Below are 25,765 nucleotides of genomic sequence, written 5' to 3' on the forward strand. Positions count from 1 at the left end.
TACCTCCATATAACCTCACATCTCATCCTATAATCAGTATACTTCCATATAAACTCATACTGAGAAGGTGCTGGCCTCATGCACTGGCCTCGTGTGTAATTGGCACAAGTAGCAGCCACTTGGGTAGCCCTGCCAATAATCCCACTTCTGCCACCAAGTGCACATTTATACACTCGCTTGAAGACAGAAAACTAAGTAGCATTACTCATTGGTAGCTATGAACTGTAGATCAGATCATGTACATTCTACAAGACAGGTCCCTATTATAGTGGTGTCAGCTTTTTAATGCTGTTCTTTTTAGGACCCATCTCATGAAAGTTGTTTTGTGTTTACAAGGCTCTCATAGGGGAGGAGTATGGAAAGTGCTGTCTCCCGACACTGATCGACTGTGAAGAGTTTGATAATATTGTTCACACAGCTGAGGAACATAGAGTCTGCACAAAGCTCCTCCAAACATGGTACCACCGCGATGAGAATGCCATCCCACCGGTCTATAGTCTGCTGGACAGCGAGGAACTGCCAGACTGCACCAGGCGGCAGGTAACAGTTATGTCCCTTCTGCTTGCCGTTGTATATATATAATTTTCTAAGGATTGCTAGCACATAAAAACGTAGATGTATTCCCCAGAACATCATGCAGTTCCTGAATAACCTTCCATTCTCTTGTTCATCTCATTGCCATCTAGACAGCAACTTCACAGGCAATAGGGTCATCTGCAAATGCATACGTAGTGTTGCACTGGCCAAAGGGCAAACTTTGGAACCAGCATATGCCTTCTTATTCACAGCCTAACTGCCGCCCCCCCTCCCTCCCCCCTTATTTATTTTCCTCATTGCTTCTTCTACATTTTTTTTTATCTTTTAGGCCACGTCTCCGCAGTCTAGGTAATTTCACATGGAACTGCTTTCAATGTTCCCTTGAGCCTCATGCCTCAGTAATGTGACTCGTTTCCAAAATAATTGGGGGGGTCTATTTACTAAGCCTTGGAGAGATAAAGTGGAGAGAAAGTACCAGCCAACCAGCTCCTAGCTGTCATTTTCAAACACAGGCTGTAACATGGCAGTTGGAAGCTGATTGGCTGGTACTTTCTCTCTACTTTATCTCTCACCAAGGCTTAGTAAATAGAACCCTTGGTTCCATTCTTAGGTTCAGGACAGCCCACAGGGCCTGGTTCTGAGTCGGACTCATGTCTGCCTGTGGACGATTTTCACGATTAGACTGCGCGTGCCGTGCACCTCCATAAGTAATTAGAAACGACACATGCATTGCTTCATGGGTACGCACCTCGGTGGAGGATCTGTATGCGGCCAATTCTCTCTCTCCATGATCCGGTCATTTTTGTGTGTCCGCTGGGCAGCAACGTTGCAAATGCATGCAAGAGATCAGTTTTGTGGGAGTGTCATGGCAGTTCCGTAGGCATTGAGCCAAACTACCATGGAATTCTGAGTCGTGTCTATAAGGGAAGAAAGCCTGTTTCTGACGGATCTGCATGCCCGCAGTTACAGCCACTCTGCCCATTAATAATAATAATATGCAGAGTAGTTCCAGCCTACAACTCCTCCTCCCCGCCCCCGCACAGGCTAAACCACACCCATGCTCAATAATATTATCAATGGGGCTTGCACAGAAAAATCACTGCTGAAAATCATAAAGCATAACAATTAATAGAACATATTGTTTAAAAATAAAACATGACACTGTTTGCAGACTGGACATGGCTCCAGATGGTAATATAGAACCTTATTAAAGTGTTTCCTTCTTCTGCAAAACCCTGAGTCGTTTTACATTGCACTGACCCTGCCGGCCATTAATTCTTATTATATTTGTTTTCTTTAATGTCGCAGCTGCCAGCGAGCGGTAACACAGCGCTGTGCGAGGGCGTGAGTAAGCTTCATTTTGTGAGGCAAGAAAGGAAACTTTATTTGGGAGCTGCAAAGTAGCTTTTATAGACGTGCCTGCCTTTTATTACACCTGCTTTCATGGTGGGTTAGGAAAAAGTTTCCAGATAACAAGATAGTAGTTACTATACCTTGTTAAATTCTGGCAAATTACCTCTAACCCAAATCTGAAGAACCAATAAACTCCCCCAAATTTTAATTTAAATTTATAAAGCATATGGGTAAAATTAATTAGTCGCTGTTAACCTGAGATTCTCCAGCAGCAATGTTGCAGAGTAAACTTGGAGAGAGTATTATCTCCTTTACTTACAGTTGCCTACCCTCCCTGATTCTGCAGGAGACTCCCTGAAACAGTAGCAATCTCCCCGACTCCCTGAATAGACCAGAAATCTCCCTAATTGCACCTTACCGCCAGTAGTAATGCCCTCCTGTAGTATGCCCCCAGTAGTTAGCCCCTTTGTAGTTGGCCCTCAGTAATAATGTCCCCCAGTAGTTTGCCCCCAGTAGATGCCCCCCAGAAATAATGTCCCCCAGTAGTTTGCCACCAGTAGATGCCCCCCAGTAATAATGTCCTCCAGTAGTTTGCCCCCAGTAGTAATGCCCCCTAGGAGTTTGCCCCCAATATATGACCCCCCAGTAGTAATGCCCCCAGTAGATGCCCCCCAGTAATAATGCCCCCAGTAGTTGTCCCCCAGTAAAAATGTCCCCCAGTAGCTGCCCCCAGTAGTAATGCCCCCAATAGATGACCCCCCCAGTAAAAATGTACCCCACTAACTGCCCCCAGAAGCAATGCCCCAATAGATGACCCCCCAGTAGTAATGCCCCCAGTAGATGCCCCCCAGTAGTAATGCCCCCCCAGTAGTAATGCCCCTTGTTGATGCCCCCCCCAGTAGTAATGTCCCCCCGTAGTTTGCCCCCAGTAGATGCCCCCGCTGCACTAAGGAAGAAAAAACCATCATACTTACCGAGCCCCGTTCCCGCTTCCAGACCGCTGCAGCACTCCTCTTGGCGTCCGCTCCTCAGCACTATGAGATAGACGTCATGACTGACGTCTCTCCCATAGTGCACGCCGCACAGTGACAGCGCCGGAAGCCGGAGCTCAGTACTGAGCTCCTGCCTCCGGCTGCCGCTGTGCAGGGAGACGGGCGCCCGCTGGTAACACAATCTCAGCGGGCACCCGTCATCTCCCTGTGCGGCGCCGGGAGGGGACGGGGGGCGAGTGCCCCCCCCCCCCCCTGGATCCGCCACTGCTTTTTACTATATATAAATGTGATATATAGCTTAGTTAAGTAACAATTCATGTACACTTACCTTCCTGGCTTCAGTGATACTGTGTTCTCCTGCGGTCCTCTGGGAATCACCAGTCACGTTGTGCGCATGCGCCAGCGGCTGATGTCAGGGAAGGCTGCAGGGGTTGCTGGGATATCAAGGGGGTGGAGCTACTGCCGAGTGCAGGCAGAGAGCAGGGAAGCATTCAGCTTATTTTGCGCCCAGCATGGGTTAGGTGTAAGTCTCCCAATACTAATGATGGTGGCTTTCCGCTTGATCCCGTAAGGGGACCTCACATCGATGGACATTAGCATATGGTAGTAAATCTGGCAAACACGGATGTCTACCAATGCCGGCACTTTGTGTCTGAATCAGGCCCATCAGTTACTGCAGGCATATTACTTGTAATACACAGTCCGTGATACATATTATGGTCGCTGTTTCCTGCTGGTGTATGTACACGAGCTTTGTTTCTGTATGCAGAGAGCAGAGAGTCCTGACTGGATGTGCGAGGTGACCCATGACATCGGAAAGATCTTTGACACTGTGGTTCCATTGTGTGTGCAGAAAGGGATTCTGGGACATAAGCAAGCACGGAAGTATTTTACCTCAGGTAAAGAGATGCTGGGACCTGGGGCAGAGCTATAGTGGCTGCAGGGGGGTGCGGTGGCTCTAGGGCCCGGTGATGAGGACAGCCTAGCTATGGCAGCATGTCAGCTACAGAGGCCCTCGCTCTGCGTTCTATGAATGCCACTAGATAACATGGCGCATGTATTCAATTTCAGCACCGGAACCAGTGCGAAAGGAGGGCTGTGAGTAATGGTAACAAGGCGTCAGCTTCTGGCACATGGAGCCCGTCTCTGCCTAAGGGTGACCCTACAGCCCCATCAGAAGATGAAAGGGCAACTATGGGGGATATTTAAAGACAGATGCAGATCTTGCTTCCGCAGCAAAATCTGCGTCCATATACTCACATGCTGGGGGCCGCCCAACACAAGGCAAGGCTGACCAGTATGTGTGGTGCCGCCCCGCTATGCATTCGCAATTTAATTGCAAGTGTATCTAATAGAGGTTGACCCCTGCCTGCGCAGCCTGGCTGCATAGGCAAGGGTCCCGCCGCCATGTTTCCAGGCGCAGGATACACAGGCAACGTCATAGGCAGGTCCCGAAAATGGCCAAGACACTCCTGCATTTAACAATGCACCCCCCCCCCCCAACACTGCGACGCCACCCACAGACGCCTGACACCGGTCAATCACCATGCAATCGCACGGTGAAGGGTCGTGCATGGGCACTATGGCCGATGTGTGTGTGCAGACCCTATGGACGCGGCCGCCGCATGTGAACGTAGCGTCTGCGTCCACCTCTAAATAAGGCGCTGTATGCTCATTCGCTCACTTGTATTTCCTTCTGTGACTATTGCAGGCTTTTGGCTTTTTGTAAAGGCCAGTATTATGTATTGCAACATGATACACTGTGTTTATAGTATGTATTTTATAATTATATTAGCTGACATTCTGTTAAAAAAGAAAAAAACAAATGACTATTTTTTTTTCTTCAAAACTGAGATAATAAGAACATTATACAGGCTGCCCCCCCCTCCTTACCCCCCCCCCCCTCCCCCCGCAGTGATGGAGGCCGGTGTAACGAAGCTGAGGAGACTGGACCGATTGCACCCTGGTATTCCTCATGCCGCAACTGGGCCACTATTAGCGATGCTCAAACTACTGGGGTCAGTTCAGTTAGCCATGAGGGGGCATGTTGCTGTTGCAATGGCGTGGAAATGGCGCCGAGCATGCCGCAACTCTCGTCTCCTCGCGGCCCGATCTTGCATGCAGTTATATGGGGCTGGGGCGAAAAAATCTCTGAGTCTGGCGGGGTGTGATACATGCAGTTATTTTACCCCTCCCCTGTCCCCTACCCTAACCCACCTGAGGTTAAGATAGTGTGTGTGTGTGTGTGTGTGGGGGGTCGGACCCTGCGGCTAAAACTCCCCCTTCCCCCCAGTGCCTATCCCTAACACACACAGACCCCGGGCCCTATCCCTAACAGGCACCCAAATACTTACCTTCAGGATGTTGGGATGCTAACCACTTCTCGTCTGGTGGTACCTATGCCACACTTACGCTGCAAGTTGACTCTCAGGTAATTGAACTGACCCCGAACTGTTCTTCTTGCTTCAAGACCACCAGATATTTGCCAAAAAAACGTCCTTCAGGCAAACATGAACAGTGATAAACAGGTATAGGTGTGCCAGGGAAGGAATACCTACATAGCAGGCTCTGGGTGACCCACTTCATAGCCACCTGTAGGAATCGTTTATCCAGGGCTGTCTTAAAAGCATTGTAGGCCCCAGGTAAAGCAGTGCACTGGGGCCCCTACACACCCATTTACAAGAACCAATAAAATAAAAAAAATCACAATATGCCCCTCCTGTGCTCCTGCGCTTCCCTGCACATGCTTCCATACAGTGAATGGCTGTCAGCACTCTGATTGGTGGGTAGCTCCAGTCCTCCACCAATCAGCATACTGACAACCATTCACTGTCTGGCTGCAGGCTGGGAGTCAGGTGGAGAATGACTGTGTGACCACCACCCACTCACCCACCCAACCCTGTTCGAAGGCCCTTAGAATTGTGGGGCCTTGGGCAGAACCAATTAGATACCGTGTCCAGGCCTGGTGTAACGTCCTCGTTTTTTTTTAAACGCATCAGAAGCTTCTCGAGGAACATGACATGGCATGCATCCACGAACCAGAAGCCAACTATATATAGTGTGAATGACCAATAAGATGTTGTGGCCTTGCAGCCATTGCTGATAGACAGCTGTATTGCAGATAGTCTATGAGAATCAGGAACAGGGTAGGAGCTCATAATGACACTATATGTTGGCATTGCTGTAATATTGCCATACTCTATGCCAGGCCTAGTTGTGTTGTAGGCAGTACAGCTACATGTTGTAGTGCAGTATAATGAACGTTATCTCAGCAACTGGCCACAAGTGCAGGGATCCTGACAAACAGCAGGATCATTATGGCCGCCACACTGTAGGATAATTTGGCAAGATCAGGACATTTGGTACATTTGCCAAGTACCGATCTCACTTTCAGCTATAGTGCATTTGGAAGATGACCGCTATTGGCCCAATGAGTGTCGTAATTTTCCAACCACATTTACCAAAATGCCCAATAATGATCCTTTCCGCTTCCTCCCTTTTGTGGTTGCACAGAGCGGTTGACTCGGCTGACCGACATCCTCTGAAGTATTGCAACATACCTGGCCAGTATAAGAGGCCAGGGAGGAACTGATAATTCAGCTTCATGCTATTCTATTATATCCATATGCTGATGTTTATCTTCCTTTTTTCCCAATAGATATAAGGGATACTTTTGCGATCTGTAGCCCATAGGTTACTCTTCAGATGGCGTTAGCTGTGGGGGCCGGGCTCGGGTATGTTTTGCATTCCGGAGCTTGGCAAATCTGACAGCATTGCATCCCGCATAGAAACCTGTGGGATTTGCGGCTGCAGACAGGAATGGAGGGATCGGAGATATACATGCTGCTTATACTAAATGTTTCCGGTTACCCCAGAAAAATTGTATTTAAACCCCTAATATTTAATGATAGATGGGCCCCTTAGTGAGCACCTTCCCCTTACCTATTGCAGAGGACTGGCAGAGCGCATGGTGGATATATACTGTCTATATGACTATAAACACTCCAGGTCTATCACACATATAATCTTCCGGGTGTATCACACATATAATCCTCCAGGTGTATCACACATATCATCCTTCAGGTGTATCACACATATAATCCTCCAGGTGTATCACACATATAATCCTCCAGGTGTATCACACATGTAATCCTCCAGGTATATCACACATATAATCCTCCAGGTGTATCACACATATAATCCTCCAGGTGTATCACACATATAATCCTCCAGGTGTATCACACATATAATCCTCCGGTGTATCACACATATAATCCTCCAGGTGTATCACACATATAATCCTCCAGGTGTATCACACATATATAATCCTCCAGGTGTATCACACATATAATCCTCCAGGTGTATCACATATATATAATCCTCCAGGTGTATCACACATATAATCCTCCAGGTGTATCACACATATAATCCTCCGAGTGTATCACACATATAATCCTCCGAGTGTATCACACATATAATCCTCCAGGTGTATCACACATATAATCCTCCAGGTGTATCACACATATAATCCTCCAGGTGTATCACATATATATAATCCTCCAGGTGTATCACACATATAATCCTCCAGGTGTATCACACATATAATCCTCCGAGTGTATCACACATATAATCCTCTGAGTGTATCACACATATAATCCTCCAGGTGTATCACACATATAATCCTCCATGTGTATCACACATATAATCCTCCAGGTGTATCACACATATAATCCTCCAGGTGTATCACACATATAATCCTCCGGTGTATCACACATATAATCCTCCAGGTGTATCACACATATAATCCTCCAGGTGTATCACACATATATAATCCTCCAGGTGTATCACACATATAATCCTCCAGGTGTATCACATATATATAATCCTCCAGGTGTATCACACATATAATCCTCCAGGTGTATCACACATATAATCCTCCGAGTGTATCACACATATAATCCTCCGAGTGTATCACACATATAATCCTCCAGGTGTATCACACATATAATCCTCCAGGTGTATCACACATATAATCCTCCAGGTGTATCACACATATAATCCTCCAGGTGTATCACACATATAATCCTCCAAGTGTATCACACATATAATCCTAATCCTCCGGGTGTATCACACATGTAATCCTCCAGGTGTATCACACATATAATCCTCCAGGTGTATCACACATATATAATCCTCCAGGTGTATCACACATATATAATCCTCCAGGTGTATCACACATATATAATCCTCCAGGTGTATCACACATATAATCCTAATCCTCCGGGTGTATCACACATGTAATCCTCCAGGTGTATCACACATATAATCCTCCAGGTGTATCACACATATATAATCCTCCAGGTGTATCACACATATATAATCCTCCAGGTGTATCACACATATATAATCCTCCAGGTGTATCACACATATAATCCTAATCCTCCGGGTGTATCACACATGTAATCCTCCAGGTGTATCACACATATAATCCTCCAGGTGTATCGCACATACTGTATAAAATCATACAGGTGTAGCACATATATAATCCTCCAGGTGTATCACACACATAATCCTCCGGGTGTATCACACATATAATCCTACGGGTGTATCACACATATAATCCTCCAGGTGTATCACACATATAATCCTACAGGTGTATCACACATATAATTCTACGGGTGTATCACACATATAATCCTACGGGTGTATCACACATATATAATCCTCCAGGTGTATCACACATATAATCCTACGGGTGTATCACACATATAATCCTACGGGTGTATCACACACATATAATCCTCCAGGTGTATCACACATATAATCCTCCAGGTGTATCACATATATAATCCTCCAGGTGTATCACATATATAATCCTCCAGGTTTATTATATGATATATAATCCAGCACAGTAGCACAATGTCCTTGATATACAGTATATTAGTGTCAGTGTGCGGCCTTACTTGCGCTTTAATCCCAATAATCTCCAGATACCATTCTGTGAATACATGTGTGACTTTTGTTAGTTCTATTATTTATATATTAACTTGCATTTAAAGTTTACACTTGAACACCGGCAGTCCGACCCTGGAGATTATATTCACACCTCTCATAATGAGCATTCCATTATTCTTGGCAGAAGACCTTATACAGTTCCCTGCGTGTTACCGGAGACAGGGCCAACACATACAGAATTTACCAAAGGCCACACGTCGGTCTTGTGGACGACGAGGGGAATCGCGCAAGGTGATCCGTTACCGCGCAGTGTGCAGCAAGGGGGACACTTAGGGGTACATTTACTAAAGCTTCTAAAACAGAGAATTTATATTATGGCCAAGAAGCGCAGTGCGCCGCGAGTCGCGACACAGCTTCACTATTCCTTCCCTGTGACAAGGGGGCGCCCGAACCCTTAGATGCACTACTGCACCCACGCTTCAAAAACAAATAAATTGATTCTGGATAAAAGTTAGCCCAAGTGTGTATATGTGTGGGGTAGGGAAAATAGATTGCAAGCTCTACTGGGGACTGATGGGAGTGACAAATATACAACACTGCCTAAAATAGGGGTGCAATAGAAATAAAAATAATAATGATAGTCAGGGCAGTGTAGTACAGGTTCCATAATTCTAATATATAAAAAACTGAATTAACCCTTCAGTAGCTGATTACCCATATTATACATTGGTTATTCTTTTCCTGGTCTATTTTCTGTACAGTGTAGAATTGCAGAAAGTCACTGGCTGGAAGCAAACTTACGCCACCATGTGGCTATTATGTGTAACTGTTGTTCTGCAGATACAGTTTTATTGTCTGCAATAAGTTGTATACAAACAAGAATTTTACTTGCATAGAAATGTGTGCAGTCACCGTATGGCACATCAGCTGGAACTGCATCAATTCTTTTTTTTTTTTTTTTTCCTTCTCATTAAGGACCTAATTCAGAATTAGGACCAAAGCAAAATAATACTGCACATCTTACATCTACCACTCCCTCCTCTAACTCTCTCTACACATCTTACATCTGCCCCTCCCACATCTAATGCTCTCTGCACATCTTACATCTGCCCGTCCCACATCTAACGCTCACTGCACATCGTACATCTGCCACTCCCTCCTCTAACTCTCTCTACCCATATTACATCTGCCCGTCCCACTTCTAACGCTCTCTGCACATCTTACATCTGCCCCTCCCACATCTAACTCTCTCAACACATCTTACATCTGCCCCTGCCACATCTAACACTCTCTGCACATCTTACATCTGCCCGTCCCACATCTAACGCTCTCTGCGCATCTTACATCTGCCACTCCTACATCTAACACTCTCTGCACATCTTACATCTGCCCGTCACACATCTAACACTCACTGCACATCTTACATCTGCCACTCCCTCCTCTAACTCTCTCTACACATCTTACATCTGCCCCTCCCACAACTAACGCTCTCTGCACATCTTACATCTGCCACATCTAACACTCTCTGCACATCTTACATCTGCCTGTCCCACATCTAACGCTCTCTGCGCATCTTACATCTGCCTCTGCCACATCTAACACTCTCTGCACATCTTACATCTGCCTGTCCCACATCTAACGCTCTCTGCGCATCTTACATCTGCCACTCCCACATCTAACACTCTCTGCACATCTTACATCTGCCCGTCCCACATCTAACGCTCACTGCACATCTTACATCTGCCACTCCCTCCTCTAACTCTCCCTACCCATATTACATCTGCCCGTCCCACTTCTAGCGCTCTCTGCACATCTTACATCTGCCCCTCCCACTCTAAAGCTCTCTGCGCATCTTACATCTGCCCCTCCCACATCTAACACTCACTGCACATCTTACATCTGCCCCTCCCTCCTCTAACTCTCTCTACATATCTTACATATGCCACTCCCACATCTAACGTTCTCTGCACATCTTACATCTGCCCCTCCCACATCTAACACTCACTGCACATCTTACATCTGCCCCTCCCACATCTAACTCTCTCTGCCCATCTTACATCTGCCCCTCCCTCCACTAACTCTCTCTACACATCTTCCATCTGCCCCCCACATCTAACGCTCTTGGCACATCTTACATCTGCCCCACCTGCAGCGCAGCATGGTTTTACCCAGGTGCAAATTTCTCCCTTTTTTTGCTTCTCACTCTACATCAGGTCATATGGGGTGTATTTACTAAGCAGCGTCTTGTAAAAGCAGCTACTTCCAATAGCATTTAAGCACAAAATATTAGGCTTAAACAGATGGCGGCTTGCAAAACAAAACACGGTGTGGATTTAAAGACAGACAGTAAATAAATTACCAGTCAATACGTCGACACCAGATGGTCAACAGTCTGTAGGTCGACAAGGTCAACAGGTGGACAGTTAAATGGTCAACATGGACTAAGGTCGACGGTTCCAAGAGGTCAACATGTAAATGGTTGACACGGAAAAGGTTGACACTTATTTTTGTTTGTTATGTTATCCCTAATCCTAACCCTCCTCCTGGTGCCTAACCCTAACCCGTCCCCTAGTGCCCTTCCCCAACCCTCCTCCTGGTACCTAACCCTAACCCGTCCCCTAGTGGCCGTCCCTAACCCTCCTCCTGGTACCTAAACCTAACCCGTCCCTAGTGCCCTTCCCTAACCCTCCTCCTGGTACCTAACCCTAACCCGTCCCCTAGTGCCCTTCACTAACCCTCCTCCTGGTACCTAACCCTAACCCGTCCCCTAATGCCCTTCCCCTAACCCTCCTCCAGGTGCCTAACCCTAACCCGTCCCCTAGTGCCCTTCACTAACCCTCCTCCAGGTGCCTAACCCTAACCCGTCCCCTAGTGCCCTTCCCTAACCCTCCTCCTGGTGCCTAACCCTAACCCGTCTCCTAGTGCCCTTCCCTAACCCTCCTCCTGGTGCCTAACTCTAACCCGTCCCCTAGTGCCCTTCACTAACCCTCCTCCTGGTGCATAACCCTAACCCGTCCCCTAGTGCCCTTCACTAACCCTCCTCCTGGTGCCTAACTCTAACCCGTCCCCTAGTGCCCTTCACTAACCCTCCTCCTGGTGCCTAACCCTAACCCGTCCCCTACCCCAACCCTCCTCCTGGTACCTAACCCTAACCCGTCCCCTAGTGCCCTTCCCTAACCCTCCTCCTGGTACCTAACCCGTCCCCTAGTGCCCTTCCCTAACCCTCCTCCTGGTACCTAACCCTAACCCGTCCCCTAGTGCCCTTCCCTAACCCTCCTCCTGGTACCTAACCCTAACCCGTCCCCTAGTGCCCTTCACTAACCCTCCTCCTGGTACCTAACCCTAACCCGTCCCCTAATGCCCTTCCCTAACCCTCCTCCAGGTGCCTAACCCTAACCCGTCCCCTAGTGCCCTTCACTAACCCTCCTACAGGTGCCTAACCCTAACCCGTCCCCTAGTGCCCTTCCCTAACCCTCCTCCTGGTGCCTAACCCTAACCCGTCCCCTAGTGCCCTTCACTAACCCTCCTCCTGGTGCCTAACCCTAACCCGTCCCCTAATGCCCTTCCCTAACCCTCCTCCTGGTGCCTAACCCTAACTCGTCCCCTAGTGCCCTTCCCTAACCCTCCTCCTGGTGCCTAACTCTAACCCGTTCCCTGGTGCCCTTCACTAACCCTCCTCCTGGTGCCTAACCCTAACCCGTCCCCTAGTGCCCTTCACTAACCCTCCTCCTGGTGCCTAACCCTAGCACCCCCACCCATCCCTTCCGCAGCCTAACCCTAACCATCCCCTTCTGCAGCCTAACCCTAACCCCCCCCCCCCCCTTCTGCAGCCTAACCCTCTGCCAAGTGCCTAACCTTAAATGTCTTTTTTTGCAGCCTAACCCTAACCACCCCCCTTCTACAGCATATCCCTAACCTTCCGCCAAGTGCCTAACCCTAACCGTGCCCTTCTGCAGCCTAACCCTCCGCCAAGTGCCTAACCCTAAATGTCTCTTTCTGCAGCCTAACCCTAACCGTCCCATTCTGCAGCCTATCCCTAACCTTCCGCCAAATGCCAAACCCTAATCGTTTCCTTCTGCAGCCTAAACCTAACCGCACCCATATGCATCCTAAACCCCCCCCCCTTCTGCAGCCTAACCCTCCGCCAAGTACCTAACCCTAAATGTCTCCTTCTGCATCCTAACCCTAACCTCCCGCCAAATGCCTAACCCTAACCGTCCCCTTCTGCAGCCTAACCCTCCGCCAAGTGCCTAACTCTAAATGTCTCCTTCTGCAGCCTAACCCTAACCGCCCCCTTCTGCAGCCTAACTCTAACCTTCCGCCAAGTGCCTAACCCTAACTGTCCCCTCCGGCACCCTAACCCTCCCTCAAGTGCTTAACCCCGACCCTCACATCTACCCCTAATGATGAGTATGCTGTCAACAACATCATACTTCTGGATGTGGGCACTGACGATATAATTTGCAAGATTGCACCATGTGTATGCACTATGGGGGTAATTCAGGTTTCCTGCTGTCGGATTCTCGCGGGGTTTGAATTCCATAAACAGCCGCGCGTCGCCGCCATTTTCACTCCGGCATAGGAGAGTGTAGAGAGAGGACGTGTCTCTGTCCTCAGTGTTGGTGTCTTGTGTTGCATCTGTCCAGTCACAGTGGTGGTGTGCTCTGCTACCATATGTCCAGTGCGGGTGTAGTATGGAATACCGGCGGCCGGGCACCCGGCGACCAGCATACCGACAGCATGGCGAGCGCAAATGAGCCCCTTGTGGGCTCGCTGCGCTCGCCACGCTATTTATTCTCCATCCAGGGGGGTCGTGGACCCCCAAGAGGGAGAATAAGTGTTGGTATGCCGGCTGTCGGGATTCCAGCGCCGGTATACTGTGCGCCGGGATCCCGACAGCCGGCAAACTGAAGACCACCCGTCCAGTGCTGCTGTATAAGTCCAGTCCAGTGCAGTGGTGCTGTGTTGTCCTGCATCAGTCCAGTGGTGGTGTCCCTGTGCTGCCGGCCTGCCGTATATGTCCAGTGATCCTGCCGTATATGTCTAGTGATCCTGCCGTATATGTCCAGTGATCCTGCCGTATATGTCCATTGATACTGCCGTATATGTCAAGCGGTACTGCCGTATAAACCCAGTGATCTTGCCGTATAATTCCAGTAATCCTGCCGTATAATTCCAGTGATCCTGCCGTATAATTACAGTGGTACTGGCGTATAAGTCCAGTCCAGTGATACTGCCGTATATATGTCCAGTGATACTGCTGTATATGTCCAGCGGTACTGCCGTATATGTCCAGCGGTACTGCCGTATAAATCCAGTGATCCTGACGTATAATTACAGTGGTACTGGCGTATAAGTCTAGTCCAGTGATACTGCCGCATATGTCCAGTGGTGCTGCCGTATATGTCCAGCGGTACTGCCGCATAAATCCAGTGATCCTGCCGTATAATTCCAGTAATCCTGCCGTATAATTCCAGTGATCCTGCCATATAAATCCAGTGATCCTGACGTATAATTACAGTGGTACTGGCGTATAAGTCTAGTCCAGTGATACTGCCGCATATGTCCAGAGGTGCTGCCGTATATGTCCAGCGGTACTGCCGCATAAATCCAGTGATCCTGACGTATAATTACAGTGGTACTGGCGTATAAGTCCAGTCCATTGATACTGCCGTATATGTCCATTGATACTGCCGTATATGTCCAGCAGTACTACCGTATAAACCCAGTGATCCTGCCGTATAATTCCAGTGATCCTGCCGTATAATTACAGTGGTACTGGCGTATAAGTCCAGTCCAGTGATACTGCCGTATATATGTCCAGTGATACTGCTGTATATGTCCAGCGGTACTGCCGTATATGTCCAGCGGTACTGCCGTATATGTCCAGCGGTACTGCCGTATATGTCCAGCGGTACTGCCGTATATGTCCAGCGGTACTGCCGTATAATTCCAGTGATCCTGCCGTATAAGTCCAGTGATCCTGTCGTATAATTACAGTGGTACTGGCGTATATGTCCATTGATACTGCCGTATATGTCCATTGATACTGCCGTATATGTCCAGCGGTACTAACGTATAAACCCAGTGATCCTGCCGTATAATTCCAGTGATCCTGCCGTATAATTACAGTGGTACTGGCGTATAAGTCCAGTCCAGTGATACTGCCGTATATATGTCCAGTGATACTACTGTATATGTCCAGCGGTACTGCCGTATATGTCCAGCGGTACTGCCGTATATGTCCAGCGGTACTGCCGTATATGTCCAGCGGTACTGCCGTATAAATCCAGTGATCCTGTCGTATAATTCCAGTGATCCTGCCGTATAAGTCCAGTGATCCTGTCGTATAATTACAGTGGTACTGGCGTATATGTCCATTGATACTGCCGTATATGTCCATTGATACTGCCGTATATGTCCAGCGGTACTACCGTATAAACCCAGTGATCCTGCCGTATAATTCCAGTGATCCTGCTGTATAATTCCAGTGATCCTGCCGTATAATTCCAGTGATCCTGCCGTATAATTCCAGTGATCCTGCCGTATAAATCCAGTGATCCTGCCGTATAATTACAGTGGTACTGGCGTATAAGTCTAGTCCAGTGATACTGCCGCATATGTCCAGCGGTGCTGCCGTATATGTCCAGCGATACTGCCGCATCAATCCAGTGATCCTGACGTATAATTACAGTGGTACTGGCGTATAAGTCCAGTCCATTGATACTGCCGTATATGTCCATTGATACTGCCGTATATGTCCAGCAGTACTACCGTATAAACCCAGTGATCCTGCCATATAATTCCAGTGATCCTGCCGTATAAGTCCAGTGATCCTGCCGTATAATTACAGTGGTACTGGCGTATAAGTCCAGTCCAGTGATACTGCCGTATATATGTCCAGCGATACTGCTGTATATGTCCAGCGGTACTGCCGTATATGTCCAGCGGTACTGCCGTATATGTCCAGCGGTACTGCCGTATATGTCCAGCGGTACTGCCGTATAAATCCAGTGATCCTGTCGTATAATTCCAGTGATCCTGCCGTATAAATCCAGTGATCCTGTCGTATAATTACAGTGGTACTGGCGTATAAGTCCATTGATACTGCCGTATATGTCCATTGATACCGCCGTATATGTCCATTGATACTGCCGTATATGTCCATTGATACTGCCGTATATGTCCAGCGGTACTACCGTATAAACCCAGTGATCCTGCCGTATAATTCCAGTGATCCTGCTGTATAATTCCAGTGATCCTGCCGTATAAATCCAGTGATCCTGCCGTATAATTACAGTGGTACTGGCGTATAAGTACAGTCCAGTGATACTGCCGCATATGTCCAGCGGTGCTGCCGTATATGTCCAGCGGTACTGCCGCATAAATCCAGTGATCCTGCCGTATAATTCCAGTGATCCTGCTGTATAATTCCAGTGATCCTGCCGTATAATTCCAGTGATCCTGCCGTATAATTCCAGTGATCCTGCCGTATAAATCCAGTGATCCTGCCGTATAATTACAGTGGTACTGGCGTATAAGTCTAGTCCAGTGATACTGCCGCATATGTCCAGCGGTGCTGCCGTATATGTCCAGCGATACTGCCGCATAAATCCAGTGATCCTGACGTATAATTACAGTGGTACTGGCGTATAAGTCCAGTCCATTGATACTGCCGTATATGTCCATTGATACTGCCGTATATGTCCAGCAGTACTACCGTATAAACCCAGTGATCCTGCCATATAATTCCAGTGATCCTGCCGTATAATTCCAGTGATCCTGCCGTATAATTCCAGTGATCCTGCGGTATAATTACAGTGGTACTGGCGTATAAGTCCAGTCCAGTGATACTGCCGTATATATGTCCAGCGATACTGCTGTATATGTCCAGCGGTACTGCCGTATATGTCCAGCAGTACTGCCGTATATGTCCAGAGGTACTGCCGTATATGTCCAGCGGTACTGCCGTATAAATCCAGTGATCCTGTCGTATAATTCCAGTGATCCTGCCGTATAAGTCCAGTGATCCTGTCGTATAATTACAGTGGTACTGGCGTATAAGTCCATTGATACTGCCGTATATGTCCATTGATACTGCCGTATATGTCCATTGATACTGCCGTATATGTCCATTGATACTGCCGTATATGTCCAGCGGTACTACCGTATAAACCCAGTGATCCTGCCGTATAATTCCAGTGATCCTGCTGTATAATTCCAGTGATCCTGCTGTATAATTCCAGTGATCCTGCCGTATAAATCCAGTGATCCTGCCGTATAATTACAGTGGTACTGGCGTATAAGTACAGTCCAGTGATACTGCCGCATATGTCCAGCGGTGCTGCCGTATATGTCCAGCGGTACTGCCGCATAAATCCAGTGATCCTGACGTATAATTACAGTGGTACTGGCGTATAAGTCCAGTCCATTGATACTGCCGTATATGTCCATTGATACTGCCGTATATGTCCAGCAGTACTACCGTATAAACCCAGTGATCCTGCCGTATAATTCCAGTGATCCTGCTGTATAATTCTAGTGATCCTGCCGTATAATTCCAGTGATCCTGCCGTATAATTCCAGTGATCCTGCCATATAAATACAGTAATCCTGCCGTATAATTACAGTGGTACTGGCGTATAAGTCTAGTCCAGTGCTACTGCCGCATATGTCCAGCGGTGCTGCCGGATATGTCCAGCGGTACTGCCGCATAAATCCAGTGATCCTGACGTATAATTACAGTGGTACTGGCGTATAAGTTTAGTCCAGTGATACTGCCATATATGTCCAGCGGAACTGCCGTATATGTCCAGCGGTACTGCCGCATAAATCCAGTGATCCTGACGTATAATTACAGTGGTACTGGCGTATAAATCCAGTCCAGTGATCCTGCTGTATAATTCCAGTGATCCTGCCATATAATTCCAGTGGTACTGGCGTATAATTCCAGTGATCATGCCGTATAATTCCATATAGGTCCATATAATTTCGTATAAGTTCAGTCCAGTGGTGCTACCATATAAGTTCAGTGATGATGTCCTGTGCTGTATATTATTTACTCCAAATAAAGGAGTTATTAATATTTAATCCAAATAATTTTCACAGGGTTTGCCCTGTGTGGTGTAGAGGTACGCTCTCCTGTGCCGCATATTGTTATATAACTCCAGAAAAATAATGGAGAACTAAAATTTGGAGGATAAAATAGGGAAAGATCAAGAACCACTTCCTCCTAGTGCTGAAGCTGCTGCCACTAGTCATGACATAGATGATGAAATGCCATCAACGTAAAAAAAATAAATGTAAATGGTCTGAGGAGAAATGTATACTTGCCCATATGCCATTTACGACACGGAGTGGCAAGGAACGGCTGGGGCCCTGGCCTATGTTCATGGCTAGTGGTTCAGCTTCACATGACGATGAAAGCCCTCATCCTCCCGCTCGAAAAATGATAAGAGTTAAGCTGCACATCAAAGAACTGTGCGTTCTAAGATGGTATCACAAATCCCCAAGGAGAGTCCAAGTGTGTCGGCGGTTGCGATGCCTGACCTTCCCAACACTGGACGGGAAGAGGTGGCTCCTTCCACCATTTGCACGCCCTCTGCAAGTGCTGGAAGGAGCACCCACAGTCCAGTTTCTGATATTCAAATTGAAGATGTCACTGTTGAAGTACACCAGGATGAGGATATGGGTGTTGCTGGCGCTGAGGAGGAAGTTGACAATGAGGATTCTGATGGTGATTTGGTTTGTTTAAATCAGGCACCGGGGAGACACCTGTTGTCCGTGGGATGAATAAGCCCAATGTGATGCCTGGGCAAAATAAAAAAAAAGCCACCTCTTCGGTGTGGAATTATTTCTCCACAAATCCGGACAACAGGTGTCAAGCCGTGTGTTGCATCTGTCAATCTGTAATAAGTAGGGGTAAGGATGTTAACCACCTCGGAACATCCTACCTTATATGTCACCTGCTGCGCATTCATCAGAAGTCAGTGTCAAGTTGTGAAACTTTGGGTAAGAGCGTGAGCAGTCCACTGACACCTAAGTCCCTTCTTCCTCTTGTACCCAAGCTCCTGCAAGCCACACCACCAACTCCCTCAATGTCAACTTCCTCCTCAGTCAGGAACGTCAGTAGTCCTGCAGGCCATGTCACTGGCAAGACTGAGGAGTCCTCTCCTAATCGTGATTCCTCCAGAGGATCCTTGAGTGTTACGCCTGCTGTTGTTGCCATTGCTGCTGTTGTTGCTGCTGGGAGTCAATCATCATCCCAGAGGGGAAGTCGGAAGACCACTTGTACTACTTCCAGTAAGCAATTGACTGTCCAACAGTCCTTTGTGAGGAAGATGAAATATGACAGCAGTCATCCTTTTGCAAAGCGGATAACTGAGGCCTTGACAGCTATGTTGGTGTTAGACGTGCGTCCGGTATCCGCCATTAGTTCAGTGGGACTTAGAGAATTGTTTGAGGTACTGTGTCCCCGGTGTCAAATCCCATCTAGGTTCCACTTCACTAGGCAGGTGATACCGAGAATGTACAGAGACGTCAGAAAAAGTGTCCTCAGTGCCCTACAAAATGCAGTTGTACCCACTGTCCACTTAACCACGGACATGTGGACAAGTGGAACAGGGCAGACTAAGGACTATGTGACAGCCCACTGGGTAGATGTATGGCCTCCCGCAGCAACAACAGCAGCGGCACCAGTAGCAGCATCTCGCAAACGCCAATTCGTTCTTAGGCAGGCTACGCTTTGTATCACTGTTTTCCGTAAGAGGCACACCAATGACAACCTCTTACGGAAACTGAGGGACATCATTGCACAATGGCTTACCCCAATTAGACTCTCCTGGGGATTTGTGGTATCAGACAACGCTACCAATATTGTGCGTGCATTACATGTGGGCAAATTCCAGCATGTCCCATGTTTTGCACATACAATGAATTTGGTGGTGCAGAATTTTTTGAATAATGACAGGGGCGTGCAGGAGATGCTGTCGGTGACCCGAAAAATAGCGGGCCATTTTCGGCATTCAGCCACCGCGTGCCGAAGACTGGAGCGCCATCAAACACACCTGAACCTGCCCTGCCATCACCTGACGCAAGAGGTGGTAACAAGGTGAAATTCAACACTATATGCTTCAGAGGATAGAGAAGCAGCAAAAGGCCATTCAAGCCTACACATCCACCTACAATATAGGCAAAGGCGGGGAATGCACCTGACTCAAGCGCAGTGGAGAATGATTTCCGTCTTGTGCACGGTTCTCCAACCCTTCGAACTTACCACACGTTAAGTCAGTTCAGACACTGCCAGCTTGAGTCAGGTCATTCCCTTCATCAGGCTTTTGCAGAAGCAGCTGGAGAAATTGAAGGAGGAGCTAAGACGGAGCGATTCCGCAAAGTATGTGGGACTTGTGGATGGAGCCCTTCATTCGCTTTGCCAGGATTCAAGGGTGGTCAATCTGTTGAAATCAGAGCACTAAATTTTGGCCACAGTGCTCGATCCTAGGTTTAAAGCCTATGTTGTATCTCTCTTTCCGGCAGACACAAGTCTGCAGAGGTTCAAAGACCTGCTGGTGAGAAAATTGTCAACTCAAGCGGAACGTGACCCGTCAACAGCTCCTCCTTCACATTCTCCCGCAACTGGGGCTGCAAGGAAAAGGATAAGATTTCCTAGCCTACCCGCTGGCGGTGATGTAGGGCAGTCAGGAGCGAGTGCTGACATCTGGTCCGGACTGAAGGACCTGCCAACGATTACTGACATGTCGTCTACTGTCACTGAATATGATTCTGTCACCATTGAAAGAATGGCGGAGGATTAAATGAGTGACAGCCTCCAAGTAGGCAAGTCAGACAGTCCGTACGTATACTGGCAGGAAAAAGAGGCAATTTGGAGGCCCTTGCACAAACTGGCTTTATTTTACCTTATGCTGCTTTCACATCGCAAACCCTGCTTTTGAAACGGTTCTTTAAACGGGTCTGAGTAGTTAAACCCCCTTCACATCGCATGTTGTAACTGGTATATTACTGTTTCATTACTGTTTTGGTACCTTTCACACTGAACCCATTTCTCCCATAGACAACAGTGGTTGTCATTTTAAATGGACTTTTCTGGCCCACAGATTATTAATAATTATTAATTAATTATTAATAATTTGTCTAGTCGTACGATGGAACCCAGCAGCTTCAAGCATCTTTACCATGTTTTTGTAGATTACTGCATCCTTCACTGTCCCAGTGATTTGTCTAGCAATTTCTTCATCCCCTCTGATCCTTTGCAGCTCCCTAACCTCCTCATCACTCCAATTTGCCATTTTAAACTGTATTCTGTATAATAAAATGCTTCTTCACTCTCATATGTTTCATCCAGTTTATTTCCTGCTTCTGCCTGGTGACATCACGCATGGAGACAGCCTATCACCTTCTGTGGTTTGGAAATACCATTTCAGAGCCTTTCACATTGCACAATGAAACGGGTCTGTACCATGTAGGACCCTGCTTTTTAACCGTTTTAAAATACCAGTAATCTGTAACCAGTAAATTCAAAGTGGCCCTTTCACACCGCAGCTAGAACCGTTTTGGAAGGCTTAAAAAACGGCAATTTACCGGGTTATAGCTGCGGTGTGAAAGGGGTATAAGTTGCCCCCCCTCCAGTGTGTACTCCGAAAGAGTGCTTAATGCAGCCGGTAACCTTGTCAGCGATCGGCGTAGGAGGTCACTTCCACAAAACGTGGAGAAGATGGTGTTCATCAAAATTAATTCTAAATTCCTCCGGGAAGACCTTGACCAGCAATTGCCTCCAGAAAGAACACAGGGTCCTGTGATGGTGGATTCCATTGGTCGACAAATTAATACTCTGTGAGGAGGATGTACACAGTGAAAGGAGTGAGGTATCGGAGGATGAGGTCGACATCTTGCCTCTGTAGAGCCAGTCTGTGCAAGGAGAGATTGATTGCTTCTTTTTTGGTGGGGGCCCAAACAAACCAGTCGTTTCAGCCACAGTCATGTGGCAGACCCTGTCGCTGAAATGCTTGGTTTGTTAAAGTGTGCATGTCCTGTTTATACAACATAAGGGTGGGCCCAAGGACAATTAAATCTTGCACCTCTTTTTCTTCTTTGCATGATGTGCTGTTTGCGGCCTAGTTTTTTAAAGTGCCATCCTGTCTGTAACTGCAGTGCCACTCCTAGATGGGACCAGGGCCGGATTAAGCCTTGGGGGTGCCCGGGGCACTTAAGACTGGGGGGCCCCGATGGAAGGTGGGGGATGTATAGTACATTGTGCATTCCTCCCAACATGTCCCATTCCAAGAGGGACAAAATGCTCTCAACCTGGACTTCCCACTTTATGTATGATTGGCATCACCTGTGTTGAACTATTTAATTGATAAGAAAGGTATTTCAACACAGGTGATTGCAATCATAAATTAAGAAGGAAGTCCAGGTAGAAAGCATTTTATCCCTCCTGGAATGGGTCATATTGGGATGTATGGATTGTGTATATTAAATTTAAACCAATGGTGTTTATTAGTTTTAAACTAATAGTTTAATAAGGGCTGGGTACTTTTTATAGCTCCACCTAATTGAAAGACAACTAATATATAAACTTTTCTTGTAGTGTAACAAAGACTACTTAACCTTAAAATACACATCAAAAAATAAAATAATTTATCTTGTCACACGCAAGAATAGCAGCAGCCTCTGTACTACTTACACACTGGGACAGGACTCAGGAGGACTCTCTGTGTGTGTCTCTATCTCTAGACCCAAATGGTTTAGTTGCATAACAGTTTACACAAGACTCAGACACCCAGGCGGGGCAGAGGAGAAGCTGGGATCCCAGTGTCACTTACAGCTCTCTCCACCCTCCTATCTCTCCCCTGGTTGGAAACGTCTATCGGTAGCTCATGAAACATGATACTCCTGTGTGTCTGCCTTCACTGTATACTGCCCTGCTCACATTCTGGCTGCTGGTTCTGCTGCTGCTTAAGAAGGAAAGTTAGTGATGTCAGTGTGCTCTGGCCGGGGGGGCCCCCGGAGAAAAGGGGGCCCGGGGTACAGTATGCCCTGCATCCTCCCTTTAATCTGGCTATAGATGGGACAGGTGTTTGTGCCGCACAAGCGACTTAGCTTAGTCATACAGCCACCTCGGTGCAACCTTTTGGCCTAAAAACAATATTGTGATGTTAGACTGGAAATGAGTGGAAATTAATGTTATAGAGGTTAATAATACCGTAGGAACAAAATTAGCCCCAAATTCTGTGATTTTAGCTGTTTTTATGTGTTTTTTTCAAAAATCATCCAGATCCAAAACCAAAACACGAAAAGGGTGGTTTTGGCAAAACCAATCCAAAACCAAAATACGAGCGGGGAATTAGAACCAAAACCAAAACACCAAAAGCGCCCGCCGCACATCTCTAGTTATAACACACTCAGTAGCGGCTCTTGCCACAGGTAAGCAGGCTTTTTGCCCGGGGCGCCGCTACCTCGAAGGCACCGCCGCTGTGGCAAGAGCCACTACTAATCCACCCTCCCTCCCCGTTCCCCGGCTGCAGCGGGCGCCATGTGCGCCCGCTGCAGCCGGCATCGCTGACTGACGCTAGAGGTCAAAATTGACCCCTAGTGTCAATGCAGCGCTGCTATGGGAGAGACGTCATGACGTCTCTCCCATAGAGAGGAGCCGGCGCCCGGAGACAGCAGCAGTAGCAGCGGTGGCAGCGGTCCGAAAGCAGGAGCGAGGCTGGTAAATATTGGTTTTTGTTTGTTTGTTGTTATTTAGGGTTTCAAAGCGACGCTACTACAGGAGGCACATACGGGGCGCACAGCTACAGGGGGCACATACTGGGGGCACAGCTACAAGAGGCACAGCTACTGCAGGCAAATCTACAGGGGGCACATACTGGGGGGCACTACTACAGGGGGCACTTCTACAGGGGGAACAGCTACTGGGGGCAAATCAACTGGAGGCACAGCTACAAGGGGCACAGTTACTGGGGGCATAGCTACAGGGGACACAACTACAGGGGACACTGCTACAGGGGGGAAATTAACTGGGGGCACAGTGTCAAAGAGTTCAAAATGCACCACCTTTAGCCCCGTTACACCCCTGGGAATGGCCTTCATCTCCATGGCAGCGTCTACATATTGACTTTGCTGGTCCATTCATGGATTGTATGTTTCTTATTGCAATGGATGCTCATTCAAAATGGCCAGAGGTAATAAAGATGAAATCCACTACTTCTGAGAAAACAATTGCTGTGCTGCGAACCATCTTTGCTAGAAATGGTCTACCGAAGCAAGTGTGCAGTGACAATGGGCCACAGTTTGTGTCCATGGAATTCAAAAAGTTCATGCAAGACAATGGAATTAAACATTTTACATCAGCTCCACACCATCCAGCCACTAACGGTTTGGCTGAGAGATTTGTCCAAACATTCAAAAAAGCTATGGAGTCCATGCACCATGAACATCTACAATTGCAACACAAGATTGGCAACTTCTTGTTTATATATCGTAGGACTGAGCACTCCACTACCGGTCAGCCTCCTGCGGTGCTATTTATGCAACGGAACTTACGGTCTCAGTGGGACTTGATAAAACCGGATGTAAGGTACATAACAAACAGTTTCAATCAGTTTATCAGAAACCTACTCGGTTCTTCCACATTGGCCAAGAGGTTCTGGTCCGTGATTATAGAGGAGACAAATGGCAACCGGGAATAGTTTCTTCCAAATCCGGCCCCCTGATGTACGTGATTGAAGTTGGAGAATTGTGGCGTCGCCACATTGATCAAATCATTGAGACTGACTGTACGTTGACAGCTGGACATAGCCAAGCCAGTGATGTGGGGGTTTATGTATACCCCTCTGGAACTGATACAGAGACTGTTCCCAAACCTGTTATGGAGTCACCTGAGCATGAGGTTCCCTTAGTAACAACTGATCCTGAACCTTCTAGTGTGATTTCTCTGGAGCAGCCGGTCACTCTGGGAGTTAAACATCGGTATCCAGATGTGATAGTGTTCGTAAGGCACCTCAAAGGCTTGATTTGTAGCCTTCTGGGGTAACGTATACATTGCTTAGTGCTAACATTTTCATGTCTGCATTTATCTAAGTTGGGAGGAGTGTGGTGTATATAGTTCCCATTGCTGTATATGTGTTCTGGTGGAAGGTTACAACAGATCTTATTTTGTGTTTGTATTAGTTGGTGTATGAATCTATTTCTGTGTTCTTCAGTTTCCTGTTCTTCTCCAGTAAAGAAGCATGCAACACTCCCTGTGTCCTGGTTACATTATATACTCTTATTGAAATATAAGTAACAGATTTAACACACAGCTGCTGGGGGCACATCTACTGGGGGCACAGCTACTGGGGCAAATCTACAGGGGGCACAAACTGGGGGCTCTACTACAGGGGTAACTGCTACAGGGTGCAAATCAACTGGGGGCACAGCTACTAGGGGCATAGCTACTGGGGGCACTACTACTGGGGGCACATTCTGGCGGCACAGCTACTTGGGGCACAACTACAGGGGGCACTGCTACAGGGGGAACAGCTACTGGGGGCACAGCTGCTGGGGGTACAACTACTGGGGCACAGCTACAGAGGGGCACAAGTACAAGGGGATAACTGTGGGTATGCCCCTTCCCTATGAAGAAGCCACGTACTTCCCTATGAAGAAGCACACCAACTGTATTTTACCTGGGGTGGGGGTGGGGGGCGCCACAAGGTCTAGAACCAGCCCTGAACACACTCTTCTCATAACTGTTCTGTATAAATGTAGCCTCAGCCCCATCAGTTCTCTATTCAATCTATGGTTCATTAGAAATCATCTATCCAGTGATACTGTCATCGCTTCACTCCTTTTCTTCCTTCCTGAAGGCTCTAAGCGTTCATAAGGTAACACATTAGCGGGGTGAGGGCTTGAGACTCTAGTAATGT

General features: G+C 47.5%; 1 protein-coding gene across 1 annotated transcript in view; it reads left to right on the forward strand.

The window, feature by feature from the left end:
• LOC134989958 (NACHT and WD repeat domain-containing protein 2-like) overlaps positions 1-25,765 on the forward strand; it is a 46,308-nt gene that overhangs the window by 14,582 nt on the left and 5,961 nt on the right. Inside the window, exons 4-5 of the mRNA XM_063950635.1 lie at positions 337-540; positions 3,652-3,781. Of these exons, the coding sequence (XP_063806705.1) occupies positions 337-540; positions 3,652-3,781 (334 nt within the window). The remainder of the gene's footprint in view (positions 1-336; positions 541-3,651; positions 3,782-25,765) is intronic.

This window comes from Pseudophryne corroboree, chromosome 2, assembly GCF_028390025.1.
Source record: "Pseudophryne corroboree isolate aPseCor3 chromosome 2, aPseCor3.hap2, whole genome shotgun sequence".
Classification (NCBI taxonomy): Eukaryota; Metazoa; Chordata; class Amphibia; order Anura; family Myobatrachidae; genus Pseudophryne; species Pseudophryne corroboree.